The sequence below is a fragment of the Arachis ipaensis genome, chromosome B02 (assembly GCF_000816755.2).
Source record: "Arachis ipaensis cultivar K30076 chromosome B02, Araip1.1, whole genome shotgun sequence".
NCBI classification, from domain to species: domain Eukaryota; kingdom Viridiplantae; phylum Streptophyta; class Magnoliopsida; order Fabales; family Fabaceae; genus Arachis; species Arachis ipaensis.
In genome coordinates this window covers 90,501,687-90,517,135 of record NC_029786.2, presented here as the reverse complement: position 1 = coordinate 90,517,135, position 15,449 = coordinate 90,501,687, and the positions used below count along the sequence as shown (strand labels likewise).

The following is a 15,449-nucleotide window of genomic DNA, read 5'->3' as shown; positions in this document are numbered from 1 at the left end:
TCTTCTAACATTCCCCTATCCTTAATAATTTGTATTATTGGTTAATGATTATGCTTTATATTTATATTTTTTCAGTAATAACAGAAAAGTTATGAGCCATATAGTTGGACATGTTACATCCTTGATAGATTCAAAGAAATTATTCATTGCAAAGCATCCGGTGGGAGTAGACTCTCGTGTGCAAGATTTGATTCAACTCTTAAACAATCAGAAAGCAGATGGTGTCCTCATAATAGCAATATGGGGAATGGCGGGAATAGGTAAAACTACAATTGCCAAAGCCCTCTACAATCAAATTAGCCACAATTTCGAGGTGAAGAAATTTGTCCCAGACATCCAGGATAGGGAGGAGGATTATCTAAGGAGGGAGCTTCTTTTGTTTTTTAGAGACCAAGTTAAAAGAAAAGCGCATAACTTTGACTCAACAAGAAAGTTATGGTGGGAAGGAGTTCGTTGCTTAAAGGTACTTCTTATCCTTGATAATGTGAGAAGTGAAAGAGAGCTGGAGGTTTTGCCAGTAACTCGTGAAGGCTTTGGTCCAGGGAGTATAATAATCATCACGACAAGGACTAAACATGATCGACCTCATGCGATTGGAGTTAATCATATATATAGAGTGAAAGAAATGGACTACAACGAATGTGTTGAGCTTTTTAGTTGGAGCGCATTTAACAAAGCCACTCCTGAAAGAAGTTTTTCTGGTCTTATTAATTATGCAATTGAATATTCTGATGGACTGCCACTGGCTCTTGTGTGTGTTGGCTCTGCTGTATCTGAAAAAAGTATAGAAGAGTGGGAGAATATATTGGACAGCTTCAAAAGATTCCCCTTTCAAGATGTATGGCAGGTTTTAAAAGAAAACATAGATTCTGTTGGATCTGAAGAAAAGAAAATATTCCTTGAACTAGCTTATTTGAGACATCTCTTTATTGGAATGAATCGAAATGATATAAGTCAGATATTACAAGAAGCTGGACATTATGCCGCAACAATAGCAATTAAAGGACTTGAAGAGCATAGTCTTGTGTGGTTTGATGAGGACAAGCTTTGCATGAATCGTTTGCTACAAGAAATCGGAAGAGAAATGTATATGAAGGAATCATCCATTGAGCCTCAGGTTTGTACGATGTTATGGTTTATGAGCACATAAATTGATTCATAGTTGCCATTTGTTTTTGAAACTCTTTTTGGAACATAACAAAAAGAAAAACAATTGCAAATCCCTTAATCCTGAAATTTCACTCCTCTCCACCCTATTTTTAATAATTATGTAATGTGCATACTGAAAATCAGCCACTAATCAGCCACCCGTTTTACCAAAATAAATTCATTAACAATAAAAATAAACTTTTTAATATAATAAATTGTTAAAAAACTTTTACTTAAGGTGAATGTATCCTACTAGGGAATAAAAAACTTTTAATTCAGTTTATAGTGTATGCTGCATAGATTTAATACTTGTCCAAAAGTTAGTTCAGTGTGTTTTATTTTAACATTTAAAAACTTATGCAGCAAAGGCCATATGATGTATTCTTGAGCTTTCGAGGCAAAGAAACTCGCTCAAAGTTCATCTCACATCTTTATGCATCTCTTGAAAATGCTGGTATCTATGTTTTCAAGGACGAAAACGGGCTAGCAAGAGGGGAAAATCTCTCAATCTCGCTTCTGAAAGCAATTGGAGAGTCTAAAACTTATATCATTATTTTGTCACCAAATTATGCATTTTCAAGATGGTGTTTGCAAGAGTTGGAAGACATCATGATATTTTGTAAAAATAAAACTCAAAAGGTGCTGCCAGTATTCTACCATATAGATCCCTCGGAAGTGCGAAATCAGACTGGTAAGTTTGGACAAGCTTTTGATAATCTTATGAGAAGATACCCGGACAAAATAAGAGGCAAGGAGCAGAGTTGGAGGAAAGCACTCCGTGAAGTTGGGTGCATTGCAGGGCTTGTCATCCGAAAATCCAAGTAAATTAATTAATATCCTTCATATTTTGCAGGAATCTCTCTATTCTATCTACAGGTGTTTAAATATATAAAGTTTGGACAAATTCTAAATTTAAGAATTGCATACTAAGATTCTTTTTCTTTAAAATTTCTTCCGATATAAAAGCATATGAAATTCTTACTGATACAATTCAACTTAATTTTGTCTAACTTGCGTGTGTTTATTTTCTTTAAGCAACATTATACTTACAATGAAACTAAAACACCTTGAGAAAGTTGTAAATCTTCTCTTACTGTGTGTATAATCTCTAGTGCCTACGGTGCAGGAATGAAAGTAAGGATATTAAGAACATTGTTGAACAAGTTACTCATATGCTGGAAATGAAGGAATTGTTCGTTGCTAATCATCCCGTAGGAATTGAATCTCGTGTTGAAGAGGTGATTCAACTATTAAAAGACCAGCAACAAGAAAATCCTCTACTACTTGGTATATGGGGCATGGGAGGGAGTGGTAAAACAACCATTGCCAAAGCGGTTTATAATAAAATTTTCCGTGGGTTTGAAGGTCGGTGTTTCCTCCTAAATATAAGAGAAGTTTGGGATCAAGATAATGGAATTCTTCATTTACAACAACAACTTCTTTCTGCTATCTACAAGACAACGAAAATAAAGATTGAAAACACTGAATCTGGAAAATCAATATTAGAGAGAAGACTTGGCCAGAAAAGGATACTTGTTGTACTTGATGATGTGGACAAATTGGAGCAGCTAAATTCTTTAGCTGCAAGTCATAAATGGTTCTGTCCTGGGAGCACAATAATCATCACAACAAGAGATGAACATCTTCTTCGTTGTCTTAGAGTTGATAAGTTATATAGTATGAAAGAGTTAAATGACAAAGAATCCATGGAACTTTTTAGCTGGCATGCATTCAAAGAACCATGTCCAAAAGAAGAGTTTGCTTCACTTGCTAATGAAGTTGTTTCATATTGTGAGAGATTGCCACTGGCTCTTGAGGTAATTGGGTCACATCTGTTTAATAGGAAAGTATGTGAATGGAGGAGTGTTTTGAATAAACTCAAAACTATTCCAAACAACTATGTACAGAAGAAGCTTAAAATAAGTTTTGATGGTCTAAGTGATGATAGGGATAGAGAAATATTTCTTGATGTAGCATTTTTCTTTATTGGAATGGACAAAAATGATGTAACTGATATATTAAATGGCTGCGGGCATTCAGCTGACATTGGAATAAATATTCTTATGGAACGATGCCTTATTACTGTGGACACTAAGGGAAAACTTGGCATGCATGGTTTGCTGCGAGACATGGGAAGAGAAATTATTCGCAAGAAACAATATATAACTCAAAAATCAAATAAAAATCCATGAGATTCATACCATGTCTTTTGATAAGACATCAAGAACTTCTTCTGGATTCCATAATCTACTGCGTTCTTCGGGTAAAGGTAGATTCTCACGAATGATTTCTCTTTCCATATCTCGCAACAAATAATGCATTCTAAGTTTGTTCTTAGAGTCAATTGTTACAAGAGATCGTTCCCTGAGAACACTGATCCCAATTTCAGTAGAATATCCACAGCCATTCAAAGCTTATTTTCAGCTTCTTTTGTATTTGCTCATTGGGAATGTTTTTGAGTTTCTCCAAAACACTTATCCACTCTTGTATTCCCCTTTTAAACAAATGTGATCCAAGAACCTCAAGTGCTAACGGTAATCTCCCACAGTAGGAGACCACTTTACCTGTAAACCCGACAAATTCTTCAATAGGAAATGGTTCCTTAAATGCATGCCAACTAAAAAGTTCAACAGATTCTCTGTCACTCAACTTTTCCAGCCTATATACCTTGTCAATTCCAAGCCAATTAAGAAGACGTTGATCCCTTGTTGTGATGATTATTACACTCCCTGGGCAGAACCATTTACGATTTGCAGCCAAAGCATTTAGTTGCTCCAATTTGTCTACGTCATCAAGTACAACAGGTATCTTCTTTTGGCCAATTCTTTCCTCTAATATCACTTTTCTAGATTCCACGTTTTGTATCTTTAGTATCGGGTTAATAGTCAAATTCGTCCTGACAGATCACTTATTCTTCAAATTAGTCTTTAAATAATTTTTTTAGTCATATTAGTCCTTGAAAGATAAAACGTAACTCAAATTAGTCCTGCAGTTAGTTAGATGACGATGTTAAGTGCCACGTGTCACCAGATGATTGGATGACGTATTAGGTCAGTGACACCTAGTACGTCACGTGTCATTTGACATATAAAAAAGTTATTTATAATCAAAATAGTCCTAAAAGCCCAAACGTAAGTCAATTTCATTCCTAAAATTTTAAAAATTAATCAAATTAGTCCTTATATATATTTTTTTATTTTTACATAATATTAAACAAAATTATTAATTTATATTTTTATTATATCGCCTCACTATATCAAATACTATTTTTTCTTTTACTATATATTATTCTCTATATACATACATGTCATTGTCTCACCGTCACTATTATATTACCTTGTTCTCCTTTCTCATTTTTTTCTTCTCCTTTCACATTCTCTTCTTCCTATCGTTATTAATTATTATCAAGTATCATCATCGCAACTTTTACTCTTATCTATCACTTTAATTTATAACTATTTATTGTGTTAACTTTTATGAGTTGTTGAAGTTTTGCTAAAAGAATTAAGATATAAAGTATTTAAATTATTTTAAAATTATCAAAATTTTATGTCAGTAATCCTAAAAAACAATATCAAAATATATTATTTTCAACCAAAATAATAAAAAAATAGTACGTAATTGTAAATTTTTTAACTAATAATTATAAATTTAAGTCGCAGTTTAATATAGCACCTTAGAACAGAAGGCAACTATTGCTATTCACATTTGACTACTATTTTATAAGTTTCATATTTATTTTATTGTGCACATCAATTAAACTATACTTTATTATTTCATTTTACATGTTTTGAAATAATGTCATCGTATTATAAGGATGGGATTATTTTTCATAATCTAATACAAAATCTTCTTATTATTTTGTTCCTCATTTGAATACTATCCATAAAAAATATTTAGTTAAAGTAAAACACTATATAAAGAGAGATAGAACACTTTTAGATTTGTCCTTCTTGTTTGCTTCTTAAACCTCACTAATAAAGGGTTAGAGATTACACTTTACATTCTCAATTTTTTTAACAATTGAGAGGATCCATTCCCCACTTAATATACTCAATTTTAATAGCTTTGATGGTAGTGATTATTGTAATTAGTTAAAAAGTTTCAACTTTTTCTTTCTCTTTCTAACTCTCCCTACGATTTTGAACAAATTTAATTTTGTTATTAAATAATTTTTTTAAGTTTAGAATATTTTTAACTTCCTATATAATAAGTATCTTTTAAATTATCTAATGCATAAAAGGTTACCTCTTTTCATGTATCTTGAAAGTTAAAAATTAAAGTTAAATGATATTAGTTTTTTTATTAAGTACAAAAATAAACATTAAGTCTAAATGATATTAGTTCTTTTATTAAGGTAGAAAAATTCCATAAAAGGGTAATATTAAGTCCCATGTTCTTATATATGAGAACATGTACCATTTATTATATTATATATAATCTTTGTACCATATAACCAGAGGTGAAAATCTATAAAGTCATTACAAAGAGTTGACTACGACTTTAGTTTCCAATTTTTTTGGACTATATTTACCCTCTAACAAATCATTTCATAAAGTAAATTATAAGGACAAAATAGTCATAAAATTTATTATGAAAATCTAATAACCTCCCACTAAAATAAAAACAGTTTTGTTACTTCTATAACTATGATAACACATCTCCTAACAAAAAATATAGTGTCTGCAAATTGTTAATAAATCAGAAAATGGACTAAGTGAACATAAATGTCTTTACATTTTTTACCATCTTCATGTTTTGTTTAATTCTATGTTAATTTTAGTTTATATATATATATTGTTAGGATTTGGTTGAATTAGTCCCACATTGCTCAGGATAGCAAATGGAGTGGGTGGCCTAGGCTATAAATATGAGGCTAAGTTCTCCATTTGTTTTTTGCACCAGTCAGAAACACTTTAAGCTTGTATCTGATTTTTCTTTTCCTCTGTACTCTTATAAATATCAGGAGTGCTAGGCCAGTAATTTTTATGTTTTGTAACCATCAATTGGCTATCAATAGTATTTTTAATAATGTGAGATTACATCTAATGATCACTCACTTTTTTTTGTATAGTTAAATGCTGGTTATAAAACACAAAAATTGTTGCCCTAGACTTTCTCTATAAATATTATTCGTCTCTCAAGAGATAAGTCTAAAATAAATTACACATAAAATATTCAAACTACTCATCGCACTTGATTATATATATCATTATACCCTACTCTGTCTATAAATGCTATAGTATTGTATTGTTCTTCTCTCAACATCATCGATCATATCATGGCTGCTGCTACGGCAGAAGAGAAAGCTCCTGCTAGATTGGAAGAGGATTATACTCAAGATGGCACAGTGGATCTCAAAGGTAGACCCGTTTTAAGATCAAAGACTGGGAAATGGAAAGCTTGCTCCTTCATAGTAGGTAATAAATCAAATGAAGCCCTAATTCCGTGGCCTTAATTATTCCATTATTATTATTATGATATAATTATAAATTAATAAACTTGCATTTATTTAACCAATTTCTTAATGAAATTCTGAAATTCACATTAAGGTATATTGATCCATGAAAAATGCACCATATAATCACAATTCTCATTCATTTCGATACTAATAATGCTCACAACTACTTCATAAATAATTTTTAAAAAAATAAATGTTTTTTTCTTTCTCTTTTCTCTTTCTTGTTGGTTGGAAAAATAAATCATAGTAAAAATTTTGGTGTTGGGTGTAAAAGAAGAAACAGTTAATTTCTCATGTGTTATACTTGGAATGATGATAGGGTATGAAGTGTTTGAGAGGATGGCATACTTGTTAGGATTTGGTTGAATTAGTCCCACATTGCTCAGGATAGCAAATGGAGTGGGTGGCCTAGGCTATAAATATGAGGCTAAGTTCTCCATTTGTTTTTTGCACCAGTCAGAAACACTTTAAGCTTGTATCTGATTTTTCTTTTCCTCTGTACTCTTTATTAGAGAGTGTTGTGAGGTGTAGTTAGATATTTGCTTTGAGAGAGTGTGGGTGTACTGGGGTGCCGGTGAGAGAAAGAAGTCTATGTGTTGTAACAATTTTCACATAGTGATATTCTCTGGTTGTCATTTGACAACGGCCGTGGTTTTTTCTCCGGTAATTGGAGTTTCCACGTTAAATTCTTGTGTTGTGATTGTGTCTATTTTATTTCTCTGTCAAAGGTGTTTTCTCAATGGGGAATGGTGTATTATTCCCAACATATATATGTATATTATTTTATCAATGTCTTTACATTCTTCACCATCTTTATGATTTGTTTAATTCTACGTTAGTTTTAATTTATATCCTTTTATTTAAATATCCCTTGTACTCTCACTAGTAGTTTGATTTCACTCTAATTATTCTATTAGTTTTTTTTTTAATTTTTTTGAAAAATCTACCAATTTTATTCTTCAAGCACATTTTTATGTGTTTCTCTTATTATCGCCCTTCTCCTTCCTTTCAACAGCCTCAATTACATCGGCTTTAGCGTCTTTCATTGCTTTCATCACTGTAGTTGCAAATTTTATTCGGTTTCACGCATAACTTCCACTTACATTTTCTCTTTTCTTTAGTTTATTTATTTAATTTATATTTTCAGTCATTCTTCTATCCTTTTAAAAAATAGTTTTATCTTTTTTTTTTACGTTTAATTACTCTATTAGTCCCTATAGTTTTACCAAATTTTTAATTAAGTCCCTATACTTTTTTTCTTTTTAATTGGGTCCCTACAGTGTTTTTAATTTTGTAATTACGTCCTTTTCATGTTAAAAATATTAAAATTAACATAATATTTTTACCAAAATACATGCAGTCAAAGATTTAGAAATTATGATGTGAGCACTACTGACCACAAAAATAAAAGATGACATATAAATACACAAATTTTTTTCTTTAAAAAGAATTCCTTAAATATATACTCAATGCTTTTCATTAAGAATAGTTATTTAAATTTAAATCCAGGGCAATTTACTATAATAAATAATATGGAAACTAATTTTACCAGAATGCACAAAATGAAAAATGAATATCACGTGCAACGAGAAATAAGCATATACCGCAACAGGGGTGTTGCGGTTTACGCCTGTTGCGGTTTACGTGTGGGCGTAAAATGTGCATAAACCGCAAGAGGGGTGTAGCGGTTTATGCGTTAGTATACAATTTATATAAACATAAAACAAAGTGTGTGGTTAACAAAAAAACATACATTACATACACCTAATTCAATGGAAATAAACTAAGTACAAACACATATAGTACAAAAGTACATGGTAAATCCGACATACATAGGTATCATCAATGAGAACATAAAATAGTAAGCTACGGCTCCTGCCTGTCCTCATCCTCATCGTCAGAGTCATGTCCAAATGCGCCCAGAAGATGCGACCCTGTACCACATCGAGCGGCCCGTCTCACTCTGGCGGGCCTCTGGCGCTGCTGTGCTGGAGGATCGACCGGCATGCCGACGCCATATGCAGATGCAGGCGTCCCTCCCATGCCCAACCAACTGTCATATGGACTGCCAGCAGGCTCATTCAGGTCTACATGTAGCTGGGACTGGAATCCATGAGGGTCAGACGTCTGCGGCTGGAATCCATGAGGGCCAAATGTCTACTGCGAGCAGGCTCATTCAAAAAATCCATGACTGCAGTAGCTACAGGGGACCTGCCAAGTTTTTCACGTTTCTGTTGGCCACCCGACACATGCAACGATATAGCCAGGCCAACGCTGCTGACCCCTAGCTATAACTGCCCATATCATCAAGCCTCACCACAAAGGGCAACCACCGTATATGAACCCGGTTTCCACTCTTGTCACCGAACAACTGAGTGGAAAGCAGCATCATAATATAAGACCGTGCATATATGCGTACGGTCTCCTCCGTAGTATCATCTGGCAGCACCCTGAACCTCTCATGAAACTAGGTGAAGTGGACTGTATACTGCTTCACCTTATTATGTGGTGGAAGCTCGCTAAATAGTTTCTCAAACCACTCCCACGTCGGTCTGCCTACTTCTATAAACTTCTCAAAATCAGTAAGGCACCCGGATACAGGTAAACCATCCACGGGCAGCCCCAACTGGTATGCTACATCCTGCAGCGTGATAGTGCACTCTCCAAAGGGCATATGAAAGGTATGCGTCTCAGGACGCCACCTCTCAATGAAAGCACTGACTAAGGGCTCGTCCAACCAGAACCACCTAGTGTTGAGCCTCGCCAGGTGGTACAAACTGACCCTCTTCGAATATGGAGAGATCCTATCATGCAGAGGCATGCTCTGCTGCCTCCGGACACTATATATATGTAAGAACCGCAACTAATCAACTGATTAATTAAGTGATTATATTGCCTAGTTTAGACTCCGAAAAGTTAGAGAGAGAATTAGAGGATTTAAAGGTGATTTTTGGACTCAGTAGGTCTTTCTGAGTCAGAAAATGTGTTTTCTGCGAAAAATCGTGAAAAACCGCAAATCAGCAGTTGAACCGGTTGAACAGGTTTAAGTCTACCCGGTACTGCACGAGAAAAAGTAAAAATTGTCAAAAACCTTAGAAAAATATTAGAAGTTGAAAATCGGGCGTTAATTTTAAAATTTTGGCCCGAAATTGGACCAAACGGACTAAAAACGCTAACGGATTGGACCGGGGCCAAGTTGGGCCCAAGTCCAACATATATAAGGTTCATTTAATGAACTCTCATCTCATAAACACACACACACTTCAGATTTGAAAGAGGGAAAGAGAGGAAGAAGAGAATACTATTCACACCTATCTTCTCTTTGCGATATCTCGAGCTACGGTGCTCCGATTTGCGTGCCGTCAGCGCTATGCGTTCCTTGTGAAGAGCTCTACAAAACTCATCCAAGAAAGTAGTAAGGTAACTACGAAATCTTCTCAGTTATTCTCTCCAAAATTTCGGGTTATTAGGGCTTTGGGTTAAGTGAGTTTTTGTGATTTTGAATGTTTAGGTTCACTTTAATCCTTGCTTAGCATTGGGTTTTGGCTTCCAAAGCTATTGGGAAAGGTAAGAGCTCTTGAATCTTTGTGATATTATGTTTATGTTGAACCCTAGGTTGATTTGTGGTGATTTATATGTATATAGCTTGATTATTGTGAGTTTGAGAGCTATTGAAACATATTGATGCTTGTTGAAGTGGAATTGAAAGCTTGGTTTGGAGTTGAGAGCTTGCTTGTGCTCATTTTGGATTTTGGTGCATATAGAGAATTGGCCAAGATATAGTTTCGATTTTCTCTATGTAGTATATAATATTCATGGACACTTAGGCTAGTGACCCATAGGATAGGTTTGAAATAAAATGATTGTTGGTGTGTTGAATGTTGATGAATGATGGTTTATGATGAGTTGATAAATGTTGGGTTCAATTATGATGGTTTATAGTGATATTATGATGTTGAATAATTGTATGGATTAGAAAGTTGGTTTATTGTGATAGATGTGAGGTTGAGGTTGATGAAATGATAAATTTGAATGTGGTTTGATGATAAGTATTATATAATTGATGTTGAGATTGAGAATAGTGAAATGTGAAGGGAAATATGGTAATGTTGGTGTATTAGGACACAAAAGGTTAATTTTGCTGAAAAATAGAGTTTTGAATGGTTTGGTATGGGTTGGAATGTGTATGGTAAGAATTTGTGAAAATTGTGAAGTTTGGTAAAATTGGATTTTTGGTGAACTTTGTCTGATCATAACTTTTGCCTCGATTTTCAAAATCGGTTGAAATTGGCTTAGAATTAAATTTTATTAAAAACTATTTGAAATGATATAAAGTTTGAAAGATTTGGAATTTTGTAGAGGAAGTTATGGTCATTCAAAGTTGGTGTTGAAAATCTGAAATTTTGCTAAGTTGCAGAATTGTGAGATTTCTGGTATGTGCGCACGTACAGACCTGTGCGTATGCACAGGCAGGGAAGTGCTCACTAGTTACAGCGATAGCACAGCTGGTGCGTGTACACTCCAATCAAGAAATTACAACCTGTGCGTACGCACGCACCTGTGCCCAAGCACACGTTGTGGATCGGAGGCTAGTTTGTTGAGGGCGCTGGCACAGGTTGTGCGAGTGAACAGACCTTGTAAATTTTGACACCTGTGCATACGCACACCCCTGTGCATATGAACACGTTTTAAAACTCTCCAGAGCGTGCGCACGCACACCCCTGTGCGGCCGCATACGCCCTGTTTCTCAAATTTTTCTTTGATTTCAACTATTCTACCTTCCCAACAAGGTTGTAAGCTTCTCTAACACCATTTTAGGACTCTTGGGCCTAGTTTTGGATAGTTAAAACATGGGAAAGAATTTAATGGATTTAGATAATATTATTTGGAAAACTTAGAAAACGGAGGCCTAGGTTTCTGGTGTGCTAAGGATGGTTTGATGTCATGTGAAGGATGATTGATATATGAGATGAGAAATGATGAACTGTTGATGTTCGGAAACTGAAATGTGAATTGACGGTGGTTGAGATGAGTCGAGGACTCTGAATGAGATGATGGATCCATGTATATTGAAAATGTTTTCTGAAAACCACTGAAGTACTGATTTGTACTGAGATTATGAGACGCTATGCGCCCGGCAGGGACGGTGGTTAATCCCACCTGTCAAGGTTTGTTGATGTTCGAAAACTGAAATGTGAATTGACGGTGGTTGAGATGAGTCGAGGACTCTGAATGAGATGATGGATCCATGTATATTGAAAATGTTTTCTGAAAACCACTGAAGTACTGATTTGTACTGAGATTATGAGACGCTATGCGCCCGGCAGGGACGGTGGTTAATCCCACCTGTCAAGGTAGCGGCAGTGGCGTAAGGACGGTGGTTAATCCCGCTTACGTTGAGATGTGAGGTCTGAGGCAAGAGTATCCCGCTCGCATCCCTTCGGATCAATAGAGCGTGCAGGCGCAAAACCCTAGACAGTGATCCGAGCACTATATCTCGAGGGTTCCCATTGATGATTCCGAAGGGCGACATCTCCATGGAGATGTGTCGGGTTGACAGTTGAACCGACAATGTGATATCACAACCAGTAGGACAGACATGCATCATATGCATTTTTTATCTGTTTGTATGCTTTGACTACTTGGAATGGCTTGCCTATTTGAATAACATGCTTATTTGCTATTTGAATTATTTGCCTTATATGCTTCTACTTGTGTTTTACTTGCATTGTATATTATCTGTGTTTTCTACTGGGATTGAGGAGGTTCGGAAGGCGGTGGCGATGGATCGCATGGAGGATCGGTTGGTGAAGGCTGTGGGACAGCGGTGTTGGTTAGAATAGAAATCCCCTAAGATAGACTACCCGGTTTATTTATGTTAAGGTCTATATTATGCTTAACTATTTTAGTATTCCTTAAGTTTGAATCTGTGATTGATATGGAGCTTAGGATTGCCTTTGGCATCATGGGATCTTATATCCTACATCACTGGGCATTGTTACCATGCTGAGAACCTCCGGTTCTCAAACCATATTTCTGTTGTATTTTTCAGATGCAGGTCGCAACCCACCTCGGTGAGTTGTCTGGTTGGTGACAGAAGCGGAGGATCCGGATATCTTTTGAGTCTCTTTTTGGCTTATTTTGTATATGTCTCTCACTTTTGTATTTTGTTTTGCCTAAAGGATTGTATTTGAGAGAACAAAACTTGTATAAGCTGTGTTTATTGTCTGGTTCTTTTTGGTCTGTATATGGCTAGCCGGCTTAAACTCCGCGAGCCGTGGCTAGATTCTTATGATATTATACTATTATATTTTGATATACTGTATCCATTTCTTGTGCTTTAAGCTAGTAGCTTTGCTAGTACGTTTTGCGCTTTTCAAATCCATATTTTGAGCTATATCTTTCATCGGGCTTCTAGATTATATTATTCTTTCTATATAAATATTATGTATGAGCTTAGAACTATCGTAATCTCTGATTAACCTTTGCTTTACGACGCGAGGTAAAGCTTAGGCTAATTAGGGTGTTACAATATACACCTAGTCGGCTGGAGCATGTGACAGAAGAAACCAAACATATAAAAAACCCAACAGTAATTTATAGTCATCTATCACAAACACTACAACTTTAAAGTTTAAACTGGTAACATACACTTCCTATTTTCTAATCACAAAATTCAATGAAAGACATAAACGATTAAAATAATAATTTAAATACATTAACTAACAATAACGAAACTAAAAATAACCAAAAAAAAGAAAAACACGAAACATATTATACAAAATACATTAACTAAAATAACCAAACTAACCTCTTCGTTTATGCTCCCAGCAACGTGCGCCACGCCGTTGAGCCTGTATAGACTGCGTGCCTCCGCCATGGTCCGACTCCGATCTCCAACTCAACTCAACCACTTTTCTCTCTTTTCCTCTCTCTAGAAAACCACTACTTCTCTCTTTAGAAACTTTTTCCTCCAGCACAAATGTAATTCGTGAGACCCCTTCAGCGTATTTATACAAACGCATAAACCGCTATACCCCCCTCGCGGTTTATGCACATTTTGCGCCTACACGTAAATCGCGACACCCCTGTCGCGGTTTATGCTTATTTCTCGTTGCACGTAAACCGCGACACCCTATAGCGGATTACGTGTATTCTTAAATCGCAGGACCCCTGTCGCGGTTTACATAGATTATGGGAAAAATGCATTTTGATATCCATTTTTCATTTTGTGCATTCTAGTAAAATTGGTTTCCATATTATTTATTATAGTAAATTGCCCAAATTTACATAACCCAAGAGATAGAAAAAGACAGAGAAAAAAATTATGTAAATGTTGACACAATTAATATCTATGTATTAATTACAGTAAGAGATCTGACTTTGATAATTATAATTTGTAAATATGATGCTAATAGAATTACCTGAAAGATAAAAGAGAGTATTACCTGTACTTCGTAGAATGAAGAAGAGGACTCCATGAGTAGGAGTTGTGTGTAAAATAAAAAGGTAACTGCAATATGAATGAAGAAAAGTTAATGATAATTATATTTTATTCCAGTTTTAAAAATGCAGTTACGTCAATCATTGTTTATTAATAAGGTTAAAATGGAAATACAAAAATTGGATATCATTCTCTCCGTATTCTCTTTATATATTGTTATAGATAATATAACAATATATAAAGCCAATACAAAGAGTTGACCATGACTTTGGTTCCAATTCTTTTGAACTATATTTATTCTCTGACAAATTATTTCATAAAACAAATTATAAGGATAAAATAAACATAAAATTTATTTTAAAAAATCCAATAACCTCCCACTAAAATAAAATAGTTTTGATACTCCTATAACCATAACCATGATAACACATTTCCTAACAAAAAATACATTGAGTGTCTGCAAATTGCTAATAAATCAAAAAATAGACTAAGTAAACATCAATGTTTTTATATTTTTCACCGTTTTATTTATTTCTATGTTAGTTTTAATTTATATCTTTTGTTTTATCAATGTCTTGACATTCTTCACCATTTTCATATTTTGTTTAATTCTATGTTAGTTTTAGTTTATATTCTTTTGTTTTGAGTACGTTCTACTCTCACCAGTAGCTTGGTTTTACTTTAATTATTCTATTAAAGTTTTTTTTTGTAATTTTTTAGAAAAATCTATTAATTTTGTTCTTTATGTACACTTTTACGTGTTTCTCTTACAATCGCCTTTCTCCTTTCTTCAGCATCCTCAATTGCATCACCTCCATCGTCCTATTGTCTTCATCTTCATTCGATTTCACGCATAACTTCTACTTATATTTTTTCTTCTCTTCATTTTACTTATTTAATTTAGAATAAAGTATCGTTTTTGTTCCCAACATTTGGGGTAAGTCCCAAAGTTGTCCCTAACATTTCAATCGTCCTATTTAAGTCCCTAACGTTTCAAAACTGACTCAATGTTGTCCTGCCGTTAGGGATCCGTTAACAGAATTGATGGCGGGACAATATTGAGACGATTTTAAAATGTTAGAGACTTAAATAGGACGAAAACGTTGGGGACAAAAATGATACATATAAATAAATTTTAATTTTATCCTTCAATAATTTCAATTTTTTACTATACATAGTATTCAATTATTTTTTAATCACATCTAAATAAATTACACTTAATCATATTACTTTCATTTTAAATAAATTAATTTTTTTATAATTTTACTCTTAACGATTTTTAGTTATCAAAAAATGTTTGTAGAATAACTAGTATATAAACATGGAGAAAATAAAAAAATAATATATATACAATAAAATATAAATTATACCTTTTGTCTCTAATGTATCGAAATT

General features: G+C 34.2%; 1 protein-coding gene across 1 annotated transcript in view; it reads left to right on the top strand.

Moving 5' to 3' along the window:
* LOC107627613 overlaps window positions 1–3,341 on the top strand; it is a 13,390-nt gene extending 10,049 nt beyond the window's left edge. The window contains exons 2-4 of the mRNA XM_016330441.2: window positions 76–1,117; window positions 1,513–1,970; window positions 2,276–3,341. Of these exons, the coding sequence (XP_016185927.1) occupies window positions 76–1,117; window positions 1,513–1,970; window positions 2,276–3,341 (2,566 nt within the window). The remainder of the gene's footprint in view (window positions 1–75; window positions 1,118–1,512; window positions 1,971–2,275) is intronic.